This window comes from Oncorhynchus kisutch, linkage group LG23 (genome assembly GCF_002021735.2).
Source record: "Oncorhynchus kisutch isolate 150728-3 linkage group LG23, Okis_V2, whole genome shotgun sequence".
Taxonomy (NCBI): Eukaryota; Metazoa; Chordata; class Actinopteri; order Salmoniformes; family Salmonidae; genus Oncorhynchus; species Oncorhynchus kisutch.
In genome coordinates this window covers 16,172,030-16,191,898 of record NC_034196.2, presented here as the reverse complement: position 1 = coordinate 16,191,898, position 19,869 = coordinate 16,172,030, and the positions used below count along the sequence as shown (strand labels likewise).

General features: G+C 43.4%; 1 protein-coding gene across 1 annotated transcript in view; it reads left to right on the top strand.

Annotated features, from left to right (window-relative positions):
- LOC109868164 (amine oxidase [flavin-containing] B) overlaps window positions 1-19,869 on the top strand; it is a 38,632-nt gene that overhangs the window by 186 nt on the left and 18,577 nt on the right. Inside the window, exons 2-7 of the mRNA XM_031802238.1 lie at window positions 327-507; window positions 2,251-2,365; window positions 4,459-4,523; window positions 5,219-5,308; window positions 6,354-6,438; window positions 19,154-19,254. Coding sequence (XP_031658098.1) covers window positions 327-507; window positions 2,251-2,365; window positions 4,459-4,523; window positions 5,219-5,308; window positions 6,354-6,438; window positions 19,154-19,254 — 637 coding nt within the window. The remainder of the gene's footprint in view (window positions 1-326; window positions 508-2,250; window positions 2,366-4,458; window positions 4,524-5,218; window positions 5,309-6,353; window positions 6,439-19,153; window positions 19,255-19,869) is intronic.

The following is a 19,869-nucleotide window of genomic DNA, read 5'->3' as shown; positions in this document are numbered from 1 at the left end:
ACACGACTGAGCCTCAGCTTGGATAAATAATCAGCCTCATCATAGATTTATTTTCAGCACATTCAAATCAATAAATTTTTGATGAAATTTTTGATGAAATTTTTGATGAAATAATGGACAATGTATGTTCCCACTGGGCACACACTGGTTGAATCCCAAAAACGTTCACGTCAAATTACGTTGAACCAACGTGGAATAGATGTTGAATTAACTTCTTTGCCCAGTGGGTTGATTTTATATTTAGTCTCGGTTGACCTTGCTGTTAAGATCAAAGTCAAAAGATGATCACTTTGCTAATCTAACTGTTGTTGTCCCTCTTACCTCAGCACTCAGACATACGTCATGGACCTCATTCAGGAGTTTGGCCTGGAGGTCTACACACAATACACCACAGGCAAGAAAGTACACCACGTTGGTGGTCCTAATGCCAAGGTTCGCACCAGCAGCACCAGTATCCCTGCCCTCTCTACACTGGTGCTACTGGACCTGTCACAGCTCGTCTGGAAGGTAGGGGACTAACTCGTCTGGCCATTATTCTCCCCAATGTTGCAGGTCACAACCAAGCCACAAGGTATTCTAACTCAGTGGTTTTCAAACCTCTCCTCTGAGACCTCAAGACGTTTCACAATTGTGTTGTAGCCCTGAATCATACTGAACAAAAAATATAAACACAAAGTATCGTTCCCATGTTTCATGAGCTGAAATGAAAGATCCCTGAAATGTTCCATACACAGCTTATTTCTCTCAAATGCTGTGCACAAATTGGGTTACATCCCTGTTAGTGAGCATTTCTTCTTTGCCAAGATAATCCATCCACCTGACAGGCGTGCCATATCAAGAAGCTGATTAAACAGCGTGATCATTACACAGGTGCACCTTGTGCTGGGGACAATAAAAGGCCACTCTAAAATGTGCAATTTTGTCACACAATGCCACAAATGTCTCAAGTTTTGAGGGAGCTTGCAATTGGCATGCTGCCTGCAGGAATGTCCACCACAGCTGTTGCCAGAGAATGTAACGTTAATTTCTCTACCATAAGCCACCTCCAACGTCATTTTAGAGAATTTGACAGTACGTCTAACCAGCTTCACAACCGCAGATCACGTGTAACCACTCCAGCCTAGGACCTCCACATCCGGCTTCTTCACCTGCAATATCGTCTGAGAATAGCCACCCGGACAGCTGATGAAACTGAGGAGTATTTCTGTCTGTAATAATGCGGTTTGGGAGGAAAAACTCATTCTGATTGGCTGGACCTGACTCCCCATGCCTGCGGCCCTGCCCAGTCATGTGAAATCCATAGATTAGGGCCAAATGAATTGATTTCAATTGACTGATTTCTACATATGAACTGTAACTCAGTAACATTGTTGAAATTGTTGCATGTTGCCAGATTCAGCTATTCAAGGGCTTGAAAATTAGTTTACAAGTTGAATCAGGTGTGCTAGCTGTGGAATAGTTCAAATTCATGCAAAATGCTGGGGGTTCCAAAGAGGTTTGAAAACCTCTGGTCTATCTAACAGTAAATCAAACTGAGAAACAGCTCATTAAAATACTCAGCCTGTGCTGATGACTCACTTAAACAAATGAATACTAGACAAACATTAATTTGTTTGTCTAGAAAAGTAATTAATTGTTTGTATTGTATTTTGAGATGAACTTAATCAACATCGTCCTAGTAGTTTTGTTAATTATGTGATGAATTGATGTGATGCCCTAAATGGGATGTGTTAATTACATTTTAAATGAATCATGCTGTGTTCATGTGAGTGTGGTCTCGCGTCATAATCATGGCACAGAAACACAATGTTAATGTAGCCAATGTGAAATGGCTAGCTAGTTACGTTCAATTGGTGACGTGACCCGCTCTGAGACCTTGAAGAAGTTGTTTCCCTCGCTCAACAATAGCTGCGACTTTTGTAGAGTGACGGTAACATTGCTTTGTGACAGTCGATCTGTTCAGAGCATCCCTGGTTCGAGCCCAGGTTGAGGCAAGAGGGATGGAAGCAACACCGTTACATTAACACATCCAGTGAACACCAGGAAGATTTTTTTGAAAGCGGCTTCAAAGAATAGTTCCAAAGCCAGAGCAGAAAATATGAATAGTGAATACTGTTATATTCCTTTATACATACATTTTAGCTGTCTCTGTCTGTTACATCAAGCTTTTACCTGTCTCAGCGGTTTAGATCATTAATGTGTATGCATTATCATTAATGTGTGTGCATACATGTATTTGCTGTGTGTCAGATTGACAGGTTGAGTTCCACAGTGTCAGTGGAGGACCCCATGAAGACCCCCAATGCCCAGGAGTTGGACAGTATGACCCTACATTCCTACATAGAGAAACATGCCTGGACAGAAGGTGAGCAGCACCACCTCTCACACTTCACCCTACTCACTAAGAACTTGTTGTCGATTTTTTAAATTGTTATTGTTTTTTAATAGTGTGGGTATAGACAACAGCAGAGCTGGAATACGGTCCAACATTTGGGTCAAGATATCGCAAGAACCAACGAAAAATCAGGTCGAAGTGTTTAAAATGGAGTTTATTAAAGATTCAGAGCTGGGTGTTCCACTATACGTTTGCCCTGCTAGAAAATGAATGGATTTGATTTTCCCCTACCGTGCCTAGAGGATGCTCTCAAGTGTTCCTGGGTAATGTGCATCCTGCCTCAGGCACAGCCAGAGGGCTTGGGTGATGGATGGCCACTTCTCTTAGAAGAACCATCTATTACGTATAGTCAGGTGAAAAATGATTGGCACCCTTGATGAAGATGAGGAAATAAATAATAATACAAATACTGAGCTATATAAGTTTTGGTCTCTGTCTCTCTCTCTGTCTCTCTCTCTGTCTCTCTCTCTCTCTGTCTCTCTCTCTCTCTCTCTGTCTCTCTCTCTGTCTCTCTCTCTGTCTCTCTCTCTCTCTGTCTCTCTCTCTGTCTCTCTCTCTCTCTGTCTCTCTCTCTCTCTCTCTGTCTCTCTCTCTGTCTCTCTCTCTCTCTCTCTGTCTCTCTCTCTGTCTCTCTCTCTGTCTCTCTCTCTCTCTGTCTCTCTCTCTCCCTGTCTCTCTCTCTCTGTCTCCCTCTCTCTCTGTCTGTCTGTCTGTCTGTCTCTCTCTCTCTCTCTCTCTCTCTCTCTCTCTCTCTCTCTCTCCTCTCTCTCTCTCCTCTCTCTCTCTCTGTCTCTCCTCTCTGTCTCCCTCTCTCTCTCTCTCTCTCTCTCTCTCTCTCCCTCTCTCTCTCTGTCTCCCTCTCTCTCTCTGTCTCCCTCTCTCTTAATTCAATTCAATTCAAGGGCTTTATTGGCATGGGAAACATGTGTTAACATTGCCAAAGCAAGTGAGGTAGACAACATACAAAGTGAATATATAAAGTGAAAAACATTTTTTTTTACAGTAAACATTACACATACAGAAGTTTCAAAACAGTAAAGACATTACAAATGTCATATTATATATATATACAGTGTTCTAACAATGTACAAATGGCTAAAGGACACAAGATAAAATAAATAAGCATAAATATGGGTTCTATTTACAATGGTGTTTGTTCTTCACTGGTTGCCCTTTTCTCGTGGCAACAGGTCACAAATCTTGCTGCTGTGATGGCACACTGTGGAATTTCACCCAGTAGATATGGGAGTTTTTCAAAATTGGATTTGTTTTCGAATTCTTTGTGGATCTGTGTAATCTGAGGGAAATATGTCTCTCTAATATGGTCATACATTGGGCAGGAGGTTAGGAAGTGCAGCTCAGTTTCCACCTAATTTTGTGGCAGTGAGCACATAGCCTGTCTTCTCTTGAGAGCCAAGTCTGCCTACGGCGGCCTTTCTCAATAGCAAGGTTATGCTCACTGAGTCTGTACATAGTCAAGGCTTTCCTTAATTTTGGGTCAGTCACAGTGGTCAGGTATTCTGCCGCTGTGTACTCTCTGTGTAGGGCCAAATAGCATTCTAGTTTGCTCTGTTTTTTTGTTAATTCTTTCCAATGTGTCTCTCTCCTCTCTCTCTCTCTCTGTCTCTCTCTCTCTCTCTCTCTCTCTCTCTCTCTCTCTCTCTCTCTCTCTCTCTCTCTCTCTCCCTCTCTCTCTCTCTCTCTGTCTCCCTCTCTCTCTCTGTCTCTCTCTCTCTCTCTCTCTCTCCTCTCTCTCTCTCTTCTCCTTCTCCCTCTCTCTCTGCTCTCCCTCTCTCTCTGTCTCCCTCTCTCTCTCTGTCTCTCTCTCTCTGTCTCCCCTCTCTCTCTCTCTCTCTGTCTGTCTGTCTGTCTCTTCTCTCTCTCTCTCTCTCTCTCTCTCTCTCTCTCTCTGTCTCTCTCTCTCTCTCTCTCTCCCTGTCTCTCTCTCTCTCTGTCTCCCCCTCTCTCTCTCTCTCTCTCTCTCTCTCTCTCTGCAGCCGGGTTGTGTTTGGTATGGAGCCCAATCAGATGGTCCTTCCTCTACTTCCTCATGTATGCTGCAGCAGCTGGAGGTGTCCTGTGCCTGCTGGAGAGCACCCCAGGCTCAGCACAGGAGTTCAGGGTCAAGGTGACCTGGGATGGGCTCTACCGCTATCTCTGCCTCTCTCTCTGGATCCACATGGGGTAGAGTAGGGGACCGCTGATGGTGGTGGTGACTTGAGTCCAGCCTATGGTATTTTAACCTCACAGAGTGGGTTAGGAGAGGAGTAGAGTGGGTTAGGGAGAGGAGTAGAGTGGGTTGGGGAGAGGAGTAGAGTGGGTTAGGGAGAGGAGTAGAGTGGGTTGGGGAGAGGAGTAGAGTGGGTTAGGGAGAGGAGTAGAGTGGGTTAGGGAGAGGGGTAGAGTGGGTTGGGGAGAGGAGTAGAGTGGGTTGGGGAGAGGAGTAGAGTGGGTTAGGGATAGGAGTAGAGTGGGTTGGGATTTGGGGAATTGCTGCTCCACCAATGACATAGGAGTCATAGAAGTGACTTCCGTTACTCTCTATGGAAAAACAGGAGAATTCTCCTGTCCCGTTGTGTCTTTGAGAACGAGACATTGAAAAAGAGAGCTAGAGAGATTTAGGGAAGAGTGTACAGAAATTGAAATAGAAAAAGTTACTGGGACAGCCAGAGATAGAAAGAGAGAAACTGCATTCGATTTTTGTGGCACTTGGATCTGGATATTGCTTGCTTACCACCTACCCAATGAGACTCAGCTCACTGATGGTCTACACGTCTTGTCACGACACAGACATTGGACTGTAAGGCTACTCTGTGTCCACAGGGGGGAACCCAGCAGCTGTCAGAGCGTTTAGCCCAGCAGATTGGGTGGGAGAGTGTCCGGCTGGGCAAGGCTGTGACGGCCATATGGCAGGTAACGTACAGTAACAGCTCACTCAGTGAGTGACGAGGTGTGACACTGAGATAACAGTCACCTCAGACAGGGAACAAGCCATCTCCTTGTGGGCCTCTGTCTGTTCCGCTCCATTCGCTCTCTCTCTCTCTCTCTCTCTCTCTCTCTCTTTCTTTCTCTCTCTCTCTCTCTTTCTTTTTCTCTCTCTCTCTCTCTCTCTCTCTCTCTCTCTCTCTCTCTCTCTCTCTCTCTCTCTCTCTCATGCTACTGAGAGGCACCACGGAGCACTGGCATTGCATTGCTTCACTGGAGATGTGTGTTAGCCTATTGAGTGGAGACACTGTGACCTTTGAGTGTTTGTGTACATGGTGGAAGTGGATAAAAGGTTATACATTTGTCTAGTTACTGTAGATGAAAGGCAGTTTACAGGAAATTACCCTATCTATAAAAGGATAATAGAGACCAAAATATACCTTGCTTACGTGATAGGTTAAAAGGAACATCTAATAGCCATTCTCGAAAAATGTGATTATTTAAAAGGTTAAAATGACAAAACACTTGATTATTTACAAGGTAAAAGGACCATATAAATGCACCACCCTAATGAGGCTTTCAAAACAACTCAATGATTCCTTTTATGTCCTCTGTGCTGCATGACCATGGTACCACTTGGCTTTACACTGCTGGCCCCACAGCGTTCTCCCTTAATAAGAACATATTGGCTTCCCCGGAGTGTCCAGAGTTTTGGTCATCCATAATGGACGGCACTATTATATTTCTCACTGGGGCCCTGCCCTCCAGGGCCATCTATAAAATCCACTGTGCCTCCATATCTCTGTGCTGGTCATCTCAATGGGCTCCTCAGAGCAGATAGCCCCCGGAGTGCTGCCTGGTTTGGTCTGGCCTGGCTTACTGGAGACAGCTGTCTGTCTGTCACAGCTACTGTGCTGTATAGTACACTGCATGCTGTAGATGTGCACACTATTATATGTGTTTGTGATTTGATTTGTCTGTGTGTGTGTGCGTGTTCATGTACAGTACATGCGTTTGTGTATCTGTCCCACAGGACGCTGAGCAGGCCATGGTGATGACAGCCACCCACTCCTACCTGTGCAGAGCAGTGATTGTCACCTGCCCTCCTCACCTGGCAGGTCAGTGTGTGTGTGTGTCCCACCTCTGTCGTCCCATTTCTGTCGCCCCACCTCTGTCGCCCCACCTCTGTCACCCCCCCTCTGTCGCCCCACCTCTGTCACCCCACCTCTGTCACCCCCCCCCTGTCGCCCCACCTCTGTCACCCCAACTCTGTCGCCCCACTTCATCACTCCTCTAATGAAATAACCACTGACACAGAAACTCAAAGGCAAGCCACTAAAGTGTGTTGAACAGGGCATCCAAGCAGATATGACAAGACCCTGATTCCAGTAACTCATACTTAGGAGGTGGGATGGAGGAATGGAGGGATGAAGGCATGGCCCCACTGCCCGGTACCAAGAAACCAGAGAACGCATAGAACCTTCTGCTGGAGCCATGGACCCCAGCCAGGACACTTAATGAGACAGATCTGGGAACAGCATTGAATTATGCAGCAGGGATTGGCCGGTCTCTGTTGCCAGTGGCCTGCTGACTCTGAATCAGCTATGGAGGCAGCCTGACAGGTGACAGGGACTCTTAAAACCAGAGCCTGTGCAGTAATTTAGATGTCTATTCAAAAAGAGGGGTGAAGGATAAATAAAATAAGTGAGTGACGCTTAAAGTCATTTGTGTGCCCTGGAAACTACCCTGGCATTTCCAGTCAGAGGAAGCTGGGTATGGACAGATCTTGGCATAAAGCTGACCTTGGCAAGGAGCAAGGTTCTGATTAAAGTCGGCTCTTAACAAACCATACTATTTTATTTGGTTTTTCGCATTGTTCATAACTTGTTTTGTACGTAATGTTGCTGCTACAGTCTCTTATGACCGAAAAAAGCTTTTGGACATCAGAACTGGGATTTCTCACCTCAAATTGTACTAGGAGTTCTTCTTCAATGAGTCGGACACGAGGGATATTGTCACGAATCTCGCCGAAGATGGTGCCTCTTCCTGTTCGGGCTGCGCTCGGGCGGTCGTCGTCGTCGCCGGCCTATGAGCTGCCATCGATTCCCTTTCCGTTTGTTTCTGTTTATTGGGTACACCTGTTTTGAGTTAGTGTTTATTTGTAGGCTATTTAACTATATGTAGAACATGTATATTTAGTCAACGTTTATGATGTGTATTTCTGTTATCTGGCATAGTTATCATAATTTCTCCGGACATTCTAGTAGCATTTTTTGAACATGACGTTCATTGTAAACAGTGATTTATGGATATAAATTGCATATTATTGAAAAAAACATAAATGTACTGTATAACATGTCCTATTCCTGTCATCTGATGAAGATTTTCAAAAGGTTAGTGAATTATTTTTCTTTTAATCCTGCTTTTGTGATTGCATCTATTGTTCTACAAAATGGCTATGTAAATTAGCCTATCTTTTGGTGGTGGTTTGACATAAATATGTGCTATGTTTTCGCCGTAAAACATTTTAGAAATCTGACTTGCTGGCTAGATGAACAAGGTGTTTATCTTTCATTTGAGCTATTGGACTTGTTAATGGACTTGTTAAATATTTCTAAGAATATTTTTGCGTTCTGTGCGCCACTGTGTCAGTTGAGCAGGGGGGGATGGTACCCCTAGAGGTACGTGTGGGGTGAACAGGTTAAGGGCACTAGGCCCGCTGGGTATTTGTGCGGGCTTGTTCTCTGTTATTTTAGTGTTGGTGTATAAGTGTATTCTCATTATTTTCCGGACAGTTTTAGTCCTGTGTAATTTGGACGGGTGGTTTCTTACGCCCTAGTGTTGGCATGTCCATGTCTCCGCTGTCGTTGGAATAAATAGATTCACGTACAATATTACCTGCTCTCTGCGTTTGACTCCTCCACCGCACCATTTGTAGAAGTCGTAACAGATATACTATAGTCACCCGACCAGGCCCAAATCTATGTGATTCACTGGAAAAGGAAGCGTAGGTTTTGCAGAAAGAGATCAGGATGACTTGTGAGGATCAGGCAACGAGTGGCTAATCTGCCCTTGCCTTCCGTTCTGCTAGCTAACGTTCAATCGCTGGAAAATTAATGGGAGGAACTGAAAGCACGTATAACCTATCAATGGGATATTAAAAACTGTAATATCTTATGTTTCACCAAGTCATGGCTGAACGACGACATTAAGAACATACAGCTGGCGGGTTATACACTCTATCGGCAGGATAGAACAGCAGCCTCTGGTAAGACATGGGGCGGGGGCCTATGCATATTTGTAAACAATAGCTGGTGCAGGATATCTAAGGAAGTGTCAAGATTTTGCATCTCATGATAAGCTTTAGACCACACTATCTACCTAGAGAGTTTTCATCTGTATTTTTAGCTGTCTGCATACCACCACAGACCGAGGCTGGAACTAAAACCACACTCAATGAGCTTTATTCCATCTTAACATAAGCAAACAGGAATCCGCTCAACCAGAATCGGTGCTCCAAGTGGCCGGGGACTGTTTTGCTTGCACAGATTGGAATATGTTCCGAGATTCTTCCGATGGCATTGAGGAGTACACCACATCATTCACTGGCTTTTATCAATAAGTGCATCGAGGACGTCGTCCCCACAGTGACTGTACGTACATACCTCAACCAGAAGCCATGGATTACAGGCAACATTTCCACTGAGCTAAAGGGTAGAGCTGGCGCTTACCAGACGAGCAAAATAACTTCTATGCTCACTTCGAGGCAAGTAACACTGAAACATGCATATGAGAGCATCAGCTGTTCCGGAAGACTGTGTGATCACGCTCTCTGCAGCCAATGTGAGTAAGACCTTTTAACTGGTCAACATTCACAAGGCCGCTTGGCCAGACGCATTACCCGGACGTGTAGTCCGAACATGCGCTGACTAACTGTCAAGTGTCTTCACTGACATTTTCAACCTCTCCCTGTCTGAGTCTGTAATACCAACATGTTTCAAGGAGACCCCCATAGTCCCTGTGCCCGCACCAACAGCTCCACAGATGATGCAATCTTTATTGCGCTCAACACTACCCTTTCCCACCTGGACAAAAGGAACACCTATGTGAGAATGCTATTCATTGACTACAGCTCAGAGTTCAACACCATAGTCCCCTCAAAGCTCATCAATAAGCTAAGGACCCTGGGACTAAACACCTCTCTGCAACTGGTTCCTATACTTTCTGATTTGCCGTCCCAGGTGGTAAGGATAGGTAACAACACATCCGGCACCCTGATCCTCAACACGGTGGCCCCTCGGGTGCGTGCTCAGTCCCCTCCTGTACTCCCTGTTCACTCATGACTGCACGGCCAGGCACGACTCCAACACCATCATTCATCATTAAGTTTGCTGATGACACAACAGTGGTAGGCCTGATCACCGGCAACGATGAGACAGCCTATAGGGAGGAGGTCAGAGACCTGACCGTGTGGTGCAAGGACAACAACCTCTCCCTCAACGTGATCAAGACAAAGTAGATGATTGTGGACTACAGGAAAAGGAGGATTGAGCACACACACCCATTCTCATCAACGGGTCTGTAGTGGAGCAGGTTGAGAGCTTCAAGTTCCTTGGTGTCCTTGGTGTCCACATCACCAACAAACACACCAAGACAGTTGTGAAGAGGGCAGGACAAAACCTATTCCCCCTCAGGAGACTGAAAGATTAGGCATGGTTCCTCAGGTCCTCAAAAGGTTTACAGCTGCACCATCGAGAGCATCCTGACGGGTTGCATCACTGCCTGGTATGGCAACTGCTCGGCCTCCGACAGCAAGGCACTACAGAGGGTAGTGCGTACGGCCCAGTACATCACTGGGGCCAAGCTTCCTGCCATCCAGGACCTATACCAGGCGGTGTCAGAGGAAGGCCCTAACAATTGTCAAAGACTCCAGCCACCCTAGTCATAGACTGTTCTCTCTGCTACCGCATGGCAAACGGTACCGGACCGCCAAGTCTAGGTCCAAGAGGCTTCTAAACAGCTTCTACAACCAAGCCATAAGACTCATGAACACCTAATCAAATGGCTACCCAGACTATTTGCATTTTTTTAGGTATTTTCTTCAAACTGCATTGTTGGTTAAGGGCTTCTAAGCACTCATTTCACTGTAACGTCTACTACACCTGTTGTATTTGGCGCATGTGACAAATACATTTTGATTTGATTTAATGTTGTGCAAGGCCGACTCACCCACACGCTCACCCACACACATTCACACACAGGCCTTGTATCTTTATAGAGCCACGATGAATAGTACATAACCCTCAAATAAAGTCAGACATACACACACAAACACACACACACACACACACACACACACACACACACACACACACACACACACACACACACACACACACACACACACACACACACACACACACACACACACACACACACACACACACAGTCAGCCCTTCTCTGGCACTCTGTCTTAGAGTTGTGTGTTCTCTGGTCCGTCATGTCTTGGCGGCTGTACGATTTATTCCGCCATCCATCTATCTTTTATAATGAGTGGAGTTGTCCTTTTTGCCTGTTTCTCAGCCATCTCAATGATTTATGAACTGTTGGGCTTGACTGCATATTATTTCACTCTGCGGAAGATTGTGGAGCCAGGATAGGAGAGTTTTGGCTGTGTCTTGGCTTTTCAGAACATTGCTACATATTCATTTTCATACTCTAAATGTTTTATTTGCTTCAAAGTGTATTATACATGCCAAGTCGTTGTTTTGTTGTTGTCAACCTCAAAACTACTCTCTTGCTATCACTCTTAGAAAATGCCTGCAGTATGACTCAATAGAGTTAATTTGATCTTCATTTCTAGAACCGTTCTACTCTACAATACACACAGCTGTCCATGTCCTAAATTAGCATTTTGTTTGAATATATACTTGAGTCTGTGTGTGTGTGTGTGTGTGTGTGTGTGTGTGTGTGTGTGTGTGTGTGTGTGTGTGTGTGTGTGTGTGTGTGTGATTATGTGTTTGAGAAGTAGCTAGGTCGCTTTGAGCATGGCAGCTGTTTGTGTGTGTGTGCATGTGTGTATGTGTACAGTATGTGCGTGCTTTAGTGTGTGTGCATGTGTGCACCTGGCCATGTGTGTCTTCATGCCTGCATGTGTGTTTGTGTGTGTCTACATTTGTTTGTATGTATGTATGTGCGCTCCTTTGTGTGTGTATGTGTGTTTATTTTCTGTTGTGGATGTGGGTGAATTAAGGTGCACTCTACATGGGTGAAATTAGGTTCTGGGCAATAGGCATCTTCCTCTAAGTATAGTTCTACCTGACTAAACTGGAATTTCAAATGGATGCAATTGGACTTGACTGGCAGCCAAGCGGCACAGCGCCTGATATTTCCATCTATCTTCTCCCCTCTCCAAGAAGAGCTTTTCTAATGACAGCAGGCTAGGGCAATGGCACAGGACCCGACAGATCTGCCACTCATAGTTAATTCATATGGCTTGTTTACACTGTAGGAAAATAGGTAAGAAATGCATTAGCATTGATTTGCCCACTATGACCCAAGCCTCATCCAGCAGGCTGAAAGGCTTTCAGCCACGGTGTGTATAAGACTAATTCATGACTTATTTGGTATTGTACTGAAAGTACGAGTTATTGTGTTGAAGTGAAGTTGAAGTGATTGAAAATATATGCAGTAGATATTAATCTCTCCGGAAGATTAAACCTTTGAAATCGGATTTGGTTTATTACATTGCATTGTAGTTAAGAAAAGGACATACTGGTACTTGGCTGCATTTGTGCTGTATTTCTCTCCAGTTTCTTATCGCTTTTCTTCTGGACCCTGAGAGAATGTAGCAACAAAGTTGGAGATAGAAAAGGAGCAATATAAAATCCTAGAGCACCCTTGCCGGAGGCTACGGTTAGATCGCAGTTCTGTTTCACAGGTCACTGTCAAAAGAGGAACTGGAGAGACCAATGTGCCAGTGATCAGGATAGAAAAACATTAAGGAGATAATTAATTAGTGAGAGAGCGAGAGAGAATAAGGGAGAGGAGAGAGAGAGAGAGAGAGAGAGAGAGAATGAGAGACAGGCTAGAGACAAAGTGATAACAGACTGCAGTGAATATTAGCTGAGGGAAAACGGAGTCACAATGAGTCAGGTTTAGGGAGCCAGTGGAGCAGAAGACTACCTTCTAAAGATGAGGTGTGTGTCTAGACTGGCAGACAGTATTACTGGAACGACAGTCAGCAATGATCGACTGTCACTGTTGGATTAGAGTGATAGGCCTCTACCGATCCTAGCAAAATGTACCCCAAGGAAAATTCTGTCACCCATTTTAGAAGTAATCTCTTGGATCTGTGTGGTAAGCCCAGAGAGACACAGACATCCCTTGTCTCCAGGGCTGTACAGTCGTGGCCAAGAGTTTTGAGAATGACACAAATATTCATTTTCACAAAGTCTGCTGCCTCAGTTTGTATGATGGCAATTTGCATATACTCCAGAGTGTTGTGAAGAGTGATCAGATGAATTGCAATTAATTGAAAGTCCCTATTTGCCATGCAAATGAACTGAATCCCCAAAAAACATTTCCACTGCATTTCAGCACTGCCACAAAAGGACCAGCTGACATCATGTCAGTTATTCTCTTGTTAACACAGGTGTGAGTGTTGACGAGGACAAGGCTGGAGATCACTCTGTCATGCTGATTGAGTTTGAATAGCAGACTGGAAGTTTCAAAAGGAGGGTGGTGCTTGGAATCATTGTTCTTCCTCTGTCAACCATGGTTACCGGCAAGGAAACACGTGCAGTCATCATTGCTTTGCACAAAAAGGGCTTCACAGGCAAGGATATTGCTGCCAGTAAGATTGCACCAAAATCAACCATTTGTCAGATCATCAAGAACTTCAAGGAGAGCGGTTCAATTGTTGTGAAGAAGGCTTCAGGGCGCCCAAGAAGGTCCAGCAAGCGCCAGGACCGTCTCCTAAAGTCGATTCAGCTGCGGGATCAGGGCCCCACCACTACAGAGCTTGCTCAGGAATGGCAGCAGGCAGGTGTGAGTGCATCTGCACGTACAGTGAGGCAATGACTTTTGAAGGATGGCCTGGTGTCAAGATAGGAGCAAAGAAGCCACTTCTCTCCAGGAAAAACATCAGGGACAGACTGATATTCTGCAAAAGGTACAGGGATTGGACTGCTGAGGACTGGGGTAAAGTCATTTTCTCTGATGAATCCCCTTTACGATTGTTTGGGGCATCCAGAAAAAAAGCTTGTCCAGAGAAGACAAGGTGAGCGCTACCATCAGCCCTGTGTCATGCTAACAGTAAAGCATCCTGATACCATTCATGTGTGGGGTTGCTTCCCAGCCAAGGGCTCACTCACAATTTTGCCTAAGAACACAGGCATGAATAAAGAATGGTACCAACACATCCTCAGAGAGCAACTTCTCCCAACCATCCAGGAACAGTTTGGTGACGAACAATGCCTTTTCCAGCATGATGGAGCACCTTGCCATAAGGCAAAAGTGAGAGAGCGTGATAACTAAGTGGCTCGGGGAACAACACCTAAATATTTTGGGTCCATGGCCATGAAACTCCCCAGACCTTAATCCCATTGAGAACTTGTGGTCAATCCTCAAGAGGCGGGTGGACAAACAAAAACCCACAACATTCGGACAAACTCCAAGCATTGATTATGCAAGAATGGGCTGCCATCAGTCAGGATGTGGATTGACAGCATGCCAGGGTGGATTGCTGAGGTCTTGAAAAATAAGGGTCAACTCTGCAAATATTGACTCTTGGCATCAACTTCATGTAATTGTCAATAAAAGCCTTTGACGCTCATGAAATGCTTGTAATTATACTTCAGTATTCCATAGTAACATCTGATAAAAATATCTAAAGACACAAACTTTGTGGAAATTAATATTTGTGTCATTCTCAAAACTTTTGGCCACGACTATACAGTAGCTCATAGCTCCTGCAGTCCTCTCCCCTGGCCAGGCATTAAAACACCCGGTTGAACTAATCAAACTCTTTATTGTCCTATTTTATAGTGTCCGCCCTTGAGTTTAGGTGGCAAGATGATTAGTTAAATCATGCCTTTAAGTGTCTGATTGGAACTAAAACCTGTCCGTCCACTCTCCTCTCCAGCTCTCTGGTGTGCCATCCATGGTTTGAACATTACAGTGCTGTGTAATAAGACCAAGACTAAAGCACCTCCAATACCTGAATGTAGTTGTAACCTGCAGTCACATGATCACAGGCCCAGACTTGACCTATAAAGCCCCACTGAAATACTCTATTGTAAACACTGGACCCATTTCCTGTCCCCTGATGCTTAATCCTCTACCCTCTGAGTGACATTGGATTGTTGGTTGGTCTGTGGCAATGGACATGGTTGTGAATGTAATTGAGTATAAGAAGTGGGTTCATTGCGTTTACAATACAATGTTGCAGTGGGGATAGTAACTAACTAATAATTTAGCTTTGTCTTACTACACAGCACTGTAATTTTCACACCATAAGAATTGATCAGATCACAACCATGTATCTGTGTTCTTGAGACAAGTAGAATACTGAATAGAGAATTTAAAAAGCTTATTGCAATTTCCATGAGGTAGCCATCAAGGAATGAATGAATCAGGAGACGAATGAATAATCGAAAGCAATTGTGCCAGTATGTAGCATGTGTAATCAGCCCATTCTGTGCCCATTCTCACTTTACTCATGAAATCATTGTTATTACCATGGTGCTACAAAGGTACATTCATCCCCAGTTATCCGTCTTTACACCATCTGCCAATGAAGCATGGACCTGTGAGTCATAAATACATAAATGCATCATGAATACAATACCTTTGGAATAACCTTGTTGAATAAGTTAAGCAGCTCGTTCAAAAAGTAGAGTTTAGAAAAAAAGTAGACATTTAGAAAGTGTCACACATTCACTAACGCTGAATTTAAATGGAAACTGTATTTATAGTGTGTTTGGCTGTCACATCATACTTCACACATTGACATGTCTCTGTAGACTATGACATGGAAAAGCATTAATAACCATTCTATATTGAAGGACAATGTTATTCATAGCCTAGATCCTAAATGGCACCCTATTCGCTATATAGTGGGCCCTATGGGCTCTGGTCAAAAGTAGTGCACTAAATATGGGATAGAGTGCCATTTGGGACATAGATATACACTACATGATCAAAAGTATGCTTGTCGAACATCTCATTATGCAGACAATCTGGCATTTTCATGGCATTATTATTTCTCATCAAAACTAGAAGAGAAGCATTTAATCTCTCATCAACACTCAATCGGTAAATACTGTATGTGCAGTTATAGGCATGTTGCTCTGTTTTGAGCCAGCTGCAGCTTTGCTAGGTGTTTCTTTGCTGCACTTGACCGTATTACCAGACAGTAATCAAGATGGGACAAGACCAGAGCCTGAACAACTAGTACAGTTGTGTCATAACTCTCCTGTGACGATCTGAAGGATCAGGTTACAGTGGGTCTGCTCTGTAGAGCAGAGAGGGAGAGCGGGAAGTCGGCTGTTTTATGGTCGGTCATAAAATACGCTGTCCCTAGTCTCTGTAGTGGTCAAGATTGGAATGTAAACTTGGAACACAGAGAGACACTTGGACATCAAAAGTTTGAATAATTCAACAATATTTATATTTTTGAGAATGTGGGAGGGGGCTGTGGACACTTAAGGGGCAGTCATGACAAGTGTGTTTCATTTGGTGATCTCATGAAGGACAGGAAACACATATAACTGTATCTCCTAAAGTGTACATTATCCAGCTGTCAGGTTTACATCTAAATATTGTGAAATGTATGTGATTAAACATGAAACAACTTGTGAAAAGATGTAATGTGATGTTAACCTTCTAAATGAGAAAATATGGGTTTTCATATAAAGTTAAACAAATCATTGGCCACGCCCACGTGAGCATAGACATTACGTTGGCGTCATGGACCGCCTTTTCCCACGGAGTATAAAACCACTTCCAACTAAATTTACATTAAGTCAGAGAACGCCGGGACGGAGTTCAAACGCCGGGACGGCTACAATTCAATAGACCATTAGACTAGAAAATATGACGCTACAATTCAATAGACCATTAGACTAGAAAATATGACGCTACAATTCAATAGACCATTAGACTAGAAAATATGACGCTACAATTCAATAGACCATTAGACTAGAAAATATGACGCTACAATTCAATAGACCATTAGACTAGAAAATATGACACTACAATTCAATTGACCATTAGACTAGAAAATATGACGCTACATGTTGACATGGTTAAGAACTACAACTTCTATAGACCACGGAGACCAGACAGCTGTAGTTTTGGCTACACGGCTTGAAATGGTTAAACTCTGAGACTATCGATCACTGCAGAATAAGAGTAAACCCTAGACGTATAATTACTAGTCTGCAGCTGGAAATTACGTAAGTGTAGTAGGAGAATACCGACAATACCGGCATCTATTCTATGCAACAACCATCTGTATGCCTGACGTATCCATTATGAACACAACCAGAGACTTTCTGTCGATTGACTCTTCAGCAGACGGACGGGCGGCCACAGGGAGAGACAACAAGACATACACTTGTAAATATGTAAATTGCTATTTATTTTTGAATGCGCTGTTGTTATTAGCTATAAGTTTCCCGCTCTTGAACATCCCACACCCCCTTTCCTTTGTCTACTAAGCCATCACACTGGTTTAGCCCACTAGGGATTTATAAATGCATTGTGTTAGTAACCAATATCTACTGTTAGTTTGTTATGTATTTTGTATGTTGCTGATTCAACATTTAGGCTAAGGTTTGTGCAGATATCCAAGGGTTTGCGACGTTCAGTAATCAGAACTGATGAGGTAGTAATGATACATTAATAGAAGACTAATCAATAAGATATGAAAATATCTGAAGAGTTGATTTGGGAAATAGAGACTCTATAAACATTTTCCCATGGTGACCCAACTTCCTAGTTATTTAAAGTTTACATGACTAGTTTAATCACGTAGTAATAATTACACATAGAGAAAATAACAGTCTTCACATTTAATGATAGTCACAGACACAACATTAGGGTGCCCCTTGTGAGGAGTCTAAGATAGAATGAGGTCTTCAGGATTGAATTAAGTATATATATATTAATTGTAAAAACATTTTGCTGTACATACAGACTGCATTAGATACGATACGAATAGAGCCCATAGAAGTTGTCCCAGTGTCGCTTATCTGATGATGTGTCTTAGGAGTTGGAGAAGGCCAGCATCCCAGAGTCGCCTCTTCACTGTTGATGTTGAGACTGGTGTTTTGCGGGTACCATTTAATAAAGCTGCCAGTTGATGAGGACTTGTGAGGCATCTAGATACTCTGATGTACTTGCCTCTTGCTCAGCTGTGCACCAGGGCCTCCCACTCCTCTTTCTATTCTGGTTAGGGACAGTTTGTGCTGTTCTGTGAAGGGAGTAGTACACAGCGTTGTACGAGATCTTCCGTTTCTTGCTAATTTCATGCATGGAATAGACTTAATTTCTCAGAACAAGAATAGACTGAACAGTTTCAGAAGAAAGTTCTTTGTTTCGGGCCATTTTGAGCCTGTAATTGAACCCACAAATACTGATGCTCCAGATACTCAACTAGTCTAAAGAAAGCCAGTTGTATTGCTTCTTTAATCAGAACAACAGTTTTCAGCTGTGCTAACATAATTGCAAACGGGTTTTCTAAAAAATATAGAAAATATTCCAGCAACAATAGTCATTTACAACATTAACAATGTCAACACTTTATGTCTGATCAATTTGATGTTATTTAAATGTACAAAAACAAGGACATTTCTAAGTGACCCCTAACCTTTGAAAGGTAATGTATAATCATTTGCAAAAATTTTGAAAAAACTTTTTTTCCCCCCGAATTGTCATAACGGGGTATGTAGGATGTTATGTAACAAAATGTGTCTGTAATGTAACAAAACCTTAACAAAATATTGATTTCCTTGTCATTTTCATGTCAGAGAAGGTGTAACCCACTTTTCAATCTTGTGTTTTATTATTTTGTTTTGTTAGCAGAAAGGGCCTTCATTTATAGTTTCTGACAGACATCGACAGCTCAAGAACAGTAGTTCCCATCTTACACAAGCTTTTGTGACACCGCAGACAATGTTGTCTGCCTTCTCCTCAGTGTGTGAGAGACATTCAATATCCCTAGCCTTGACAGTACAACACTGATGAAGTTATTCAATCTGTCTTTACAAAGGAACACTACAAGTTGGATCTTGAAATGTAAATAACGTTACTGGTTACTGCAACCACAGTTTTAAGGCAAACCGACAGCCCAGCAGTGTTTAATCACAGGGATTTTCTGTGCAGGGCCATTTCTGAGATAGTCATGCAGGCAGTCACTGGGGTATTGTATCCAATTTACCTGAGTGCTGGTCGATGATTCAAAAACTAAAGCCCATTCTGATCAATACAGGGGTTAACCAAAGTGATGCGTGTTATCTATTCCTCTCCTCCTCTCGCCCTCACTCTCGTATTCTCTTTTCCTTTTGTATCGCTCGCTCTATCTTTGTCCCTTAATTCTCTACACCTCTATTTTCAGTCACTATCTTATTCTCTCTCGCTGGTCCCATTGTCCATTTCTCTCCACTGTTTCTATGTTGTCCACCGGAATTAGGATTTCCAAAACCCAGAGAGGCACAACCTCTCGATTCAGCATATTTTCTCTCCCCTCTGACGTCAATTATAGCATAGTGACAAGTCATCACCTTTCTCCTGAGAACCCAATCTCCATATATTTCTCCGTCTCCCCAGCTAAGATCCACTACCAACCTGCTCTACCCATTCAGAGAGAACACCTCACACAGAACATGCCTGTTGGGCACTTGATGAAGTTTGTCATCACCTACCAGATGGTCAGTAACACACACACACACACACACACACACACACACACACACACACACCCACCCACCCACCCACCCACACACACACACACACACACACACACACACACACACACACACACACACACACACACACACACACACACACACACACACACACACACACACACACATACACCCACACCCACACACACACACACACAGTCAATAACACCATTTATTAACACCTTTGGCTCATAAGAGACTTGACACACATTGATAATAACAAGGCTTTTCTCATATAATGTTCAAAATATATCCTCAGTGTGTACTGTATATGAACATGATTTGTTAAAAACAAAATGTTAGTTTAAAATAAATGTGAGATAATCTCTAGATGCTTTTTATAGTGGAGATCAAGTTTATAAATTGCCTGGCTGGAATGATAAGACAGTAGATTGCACAATCAGATGGAACTGTGTAAATAGCATTTTAACATGATAGACTTAGCAGGTTATAACTTGTGGGATAGACACCAGCTGGAATGCGGTTTTAACCAATCGGCATTCAGGATTAGAACCACCCGTTGTATAATATAATAATAATATACACAGTGGGATCTCTTGGGCACCTGTAAACATAGAG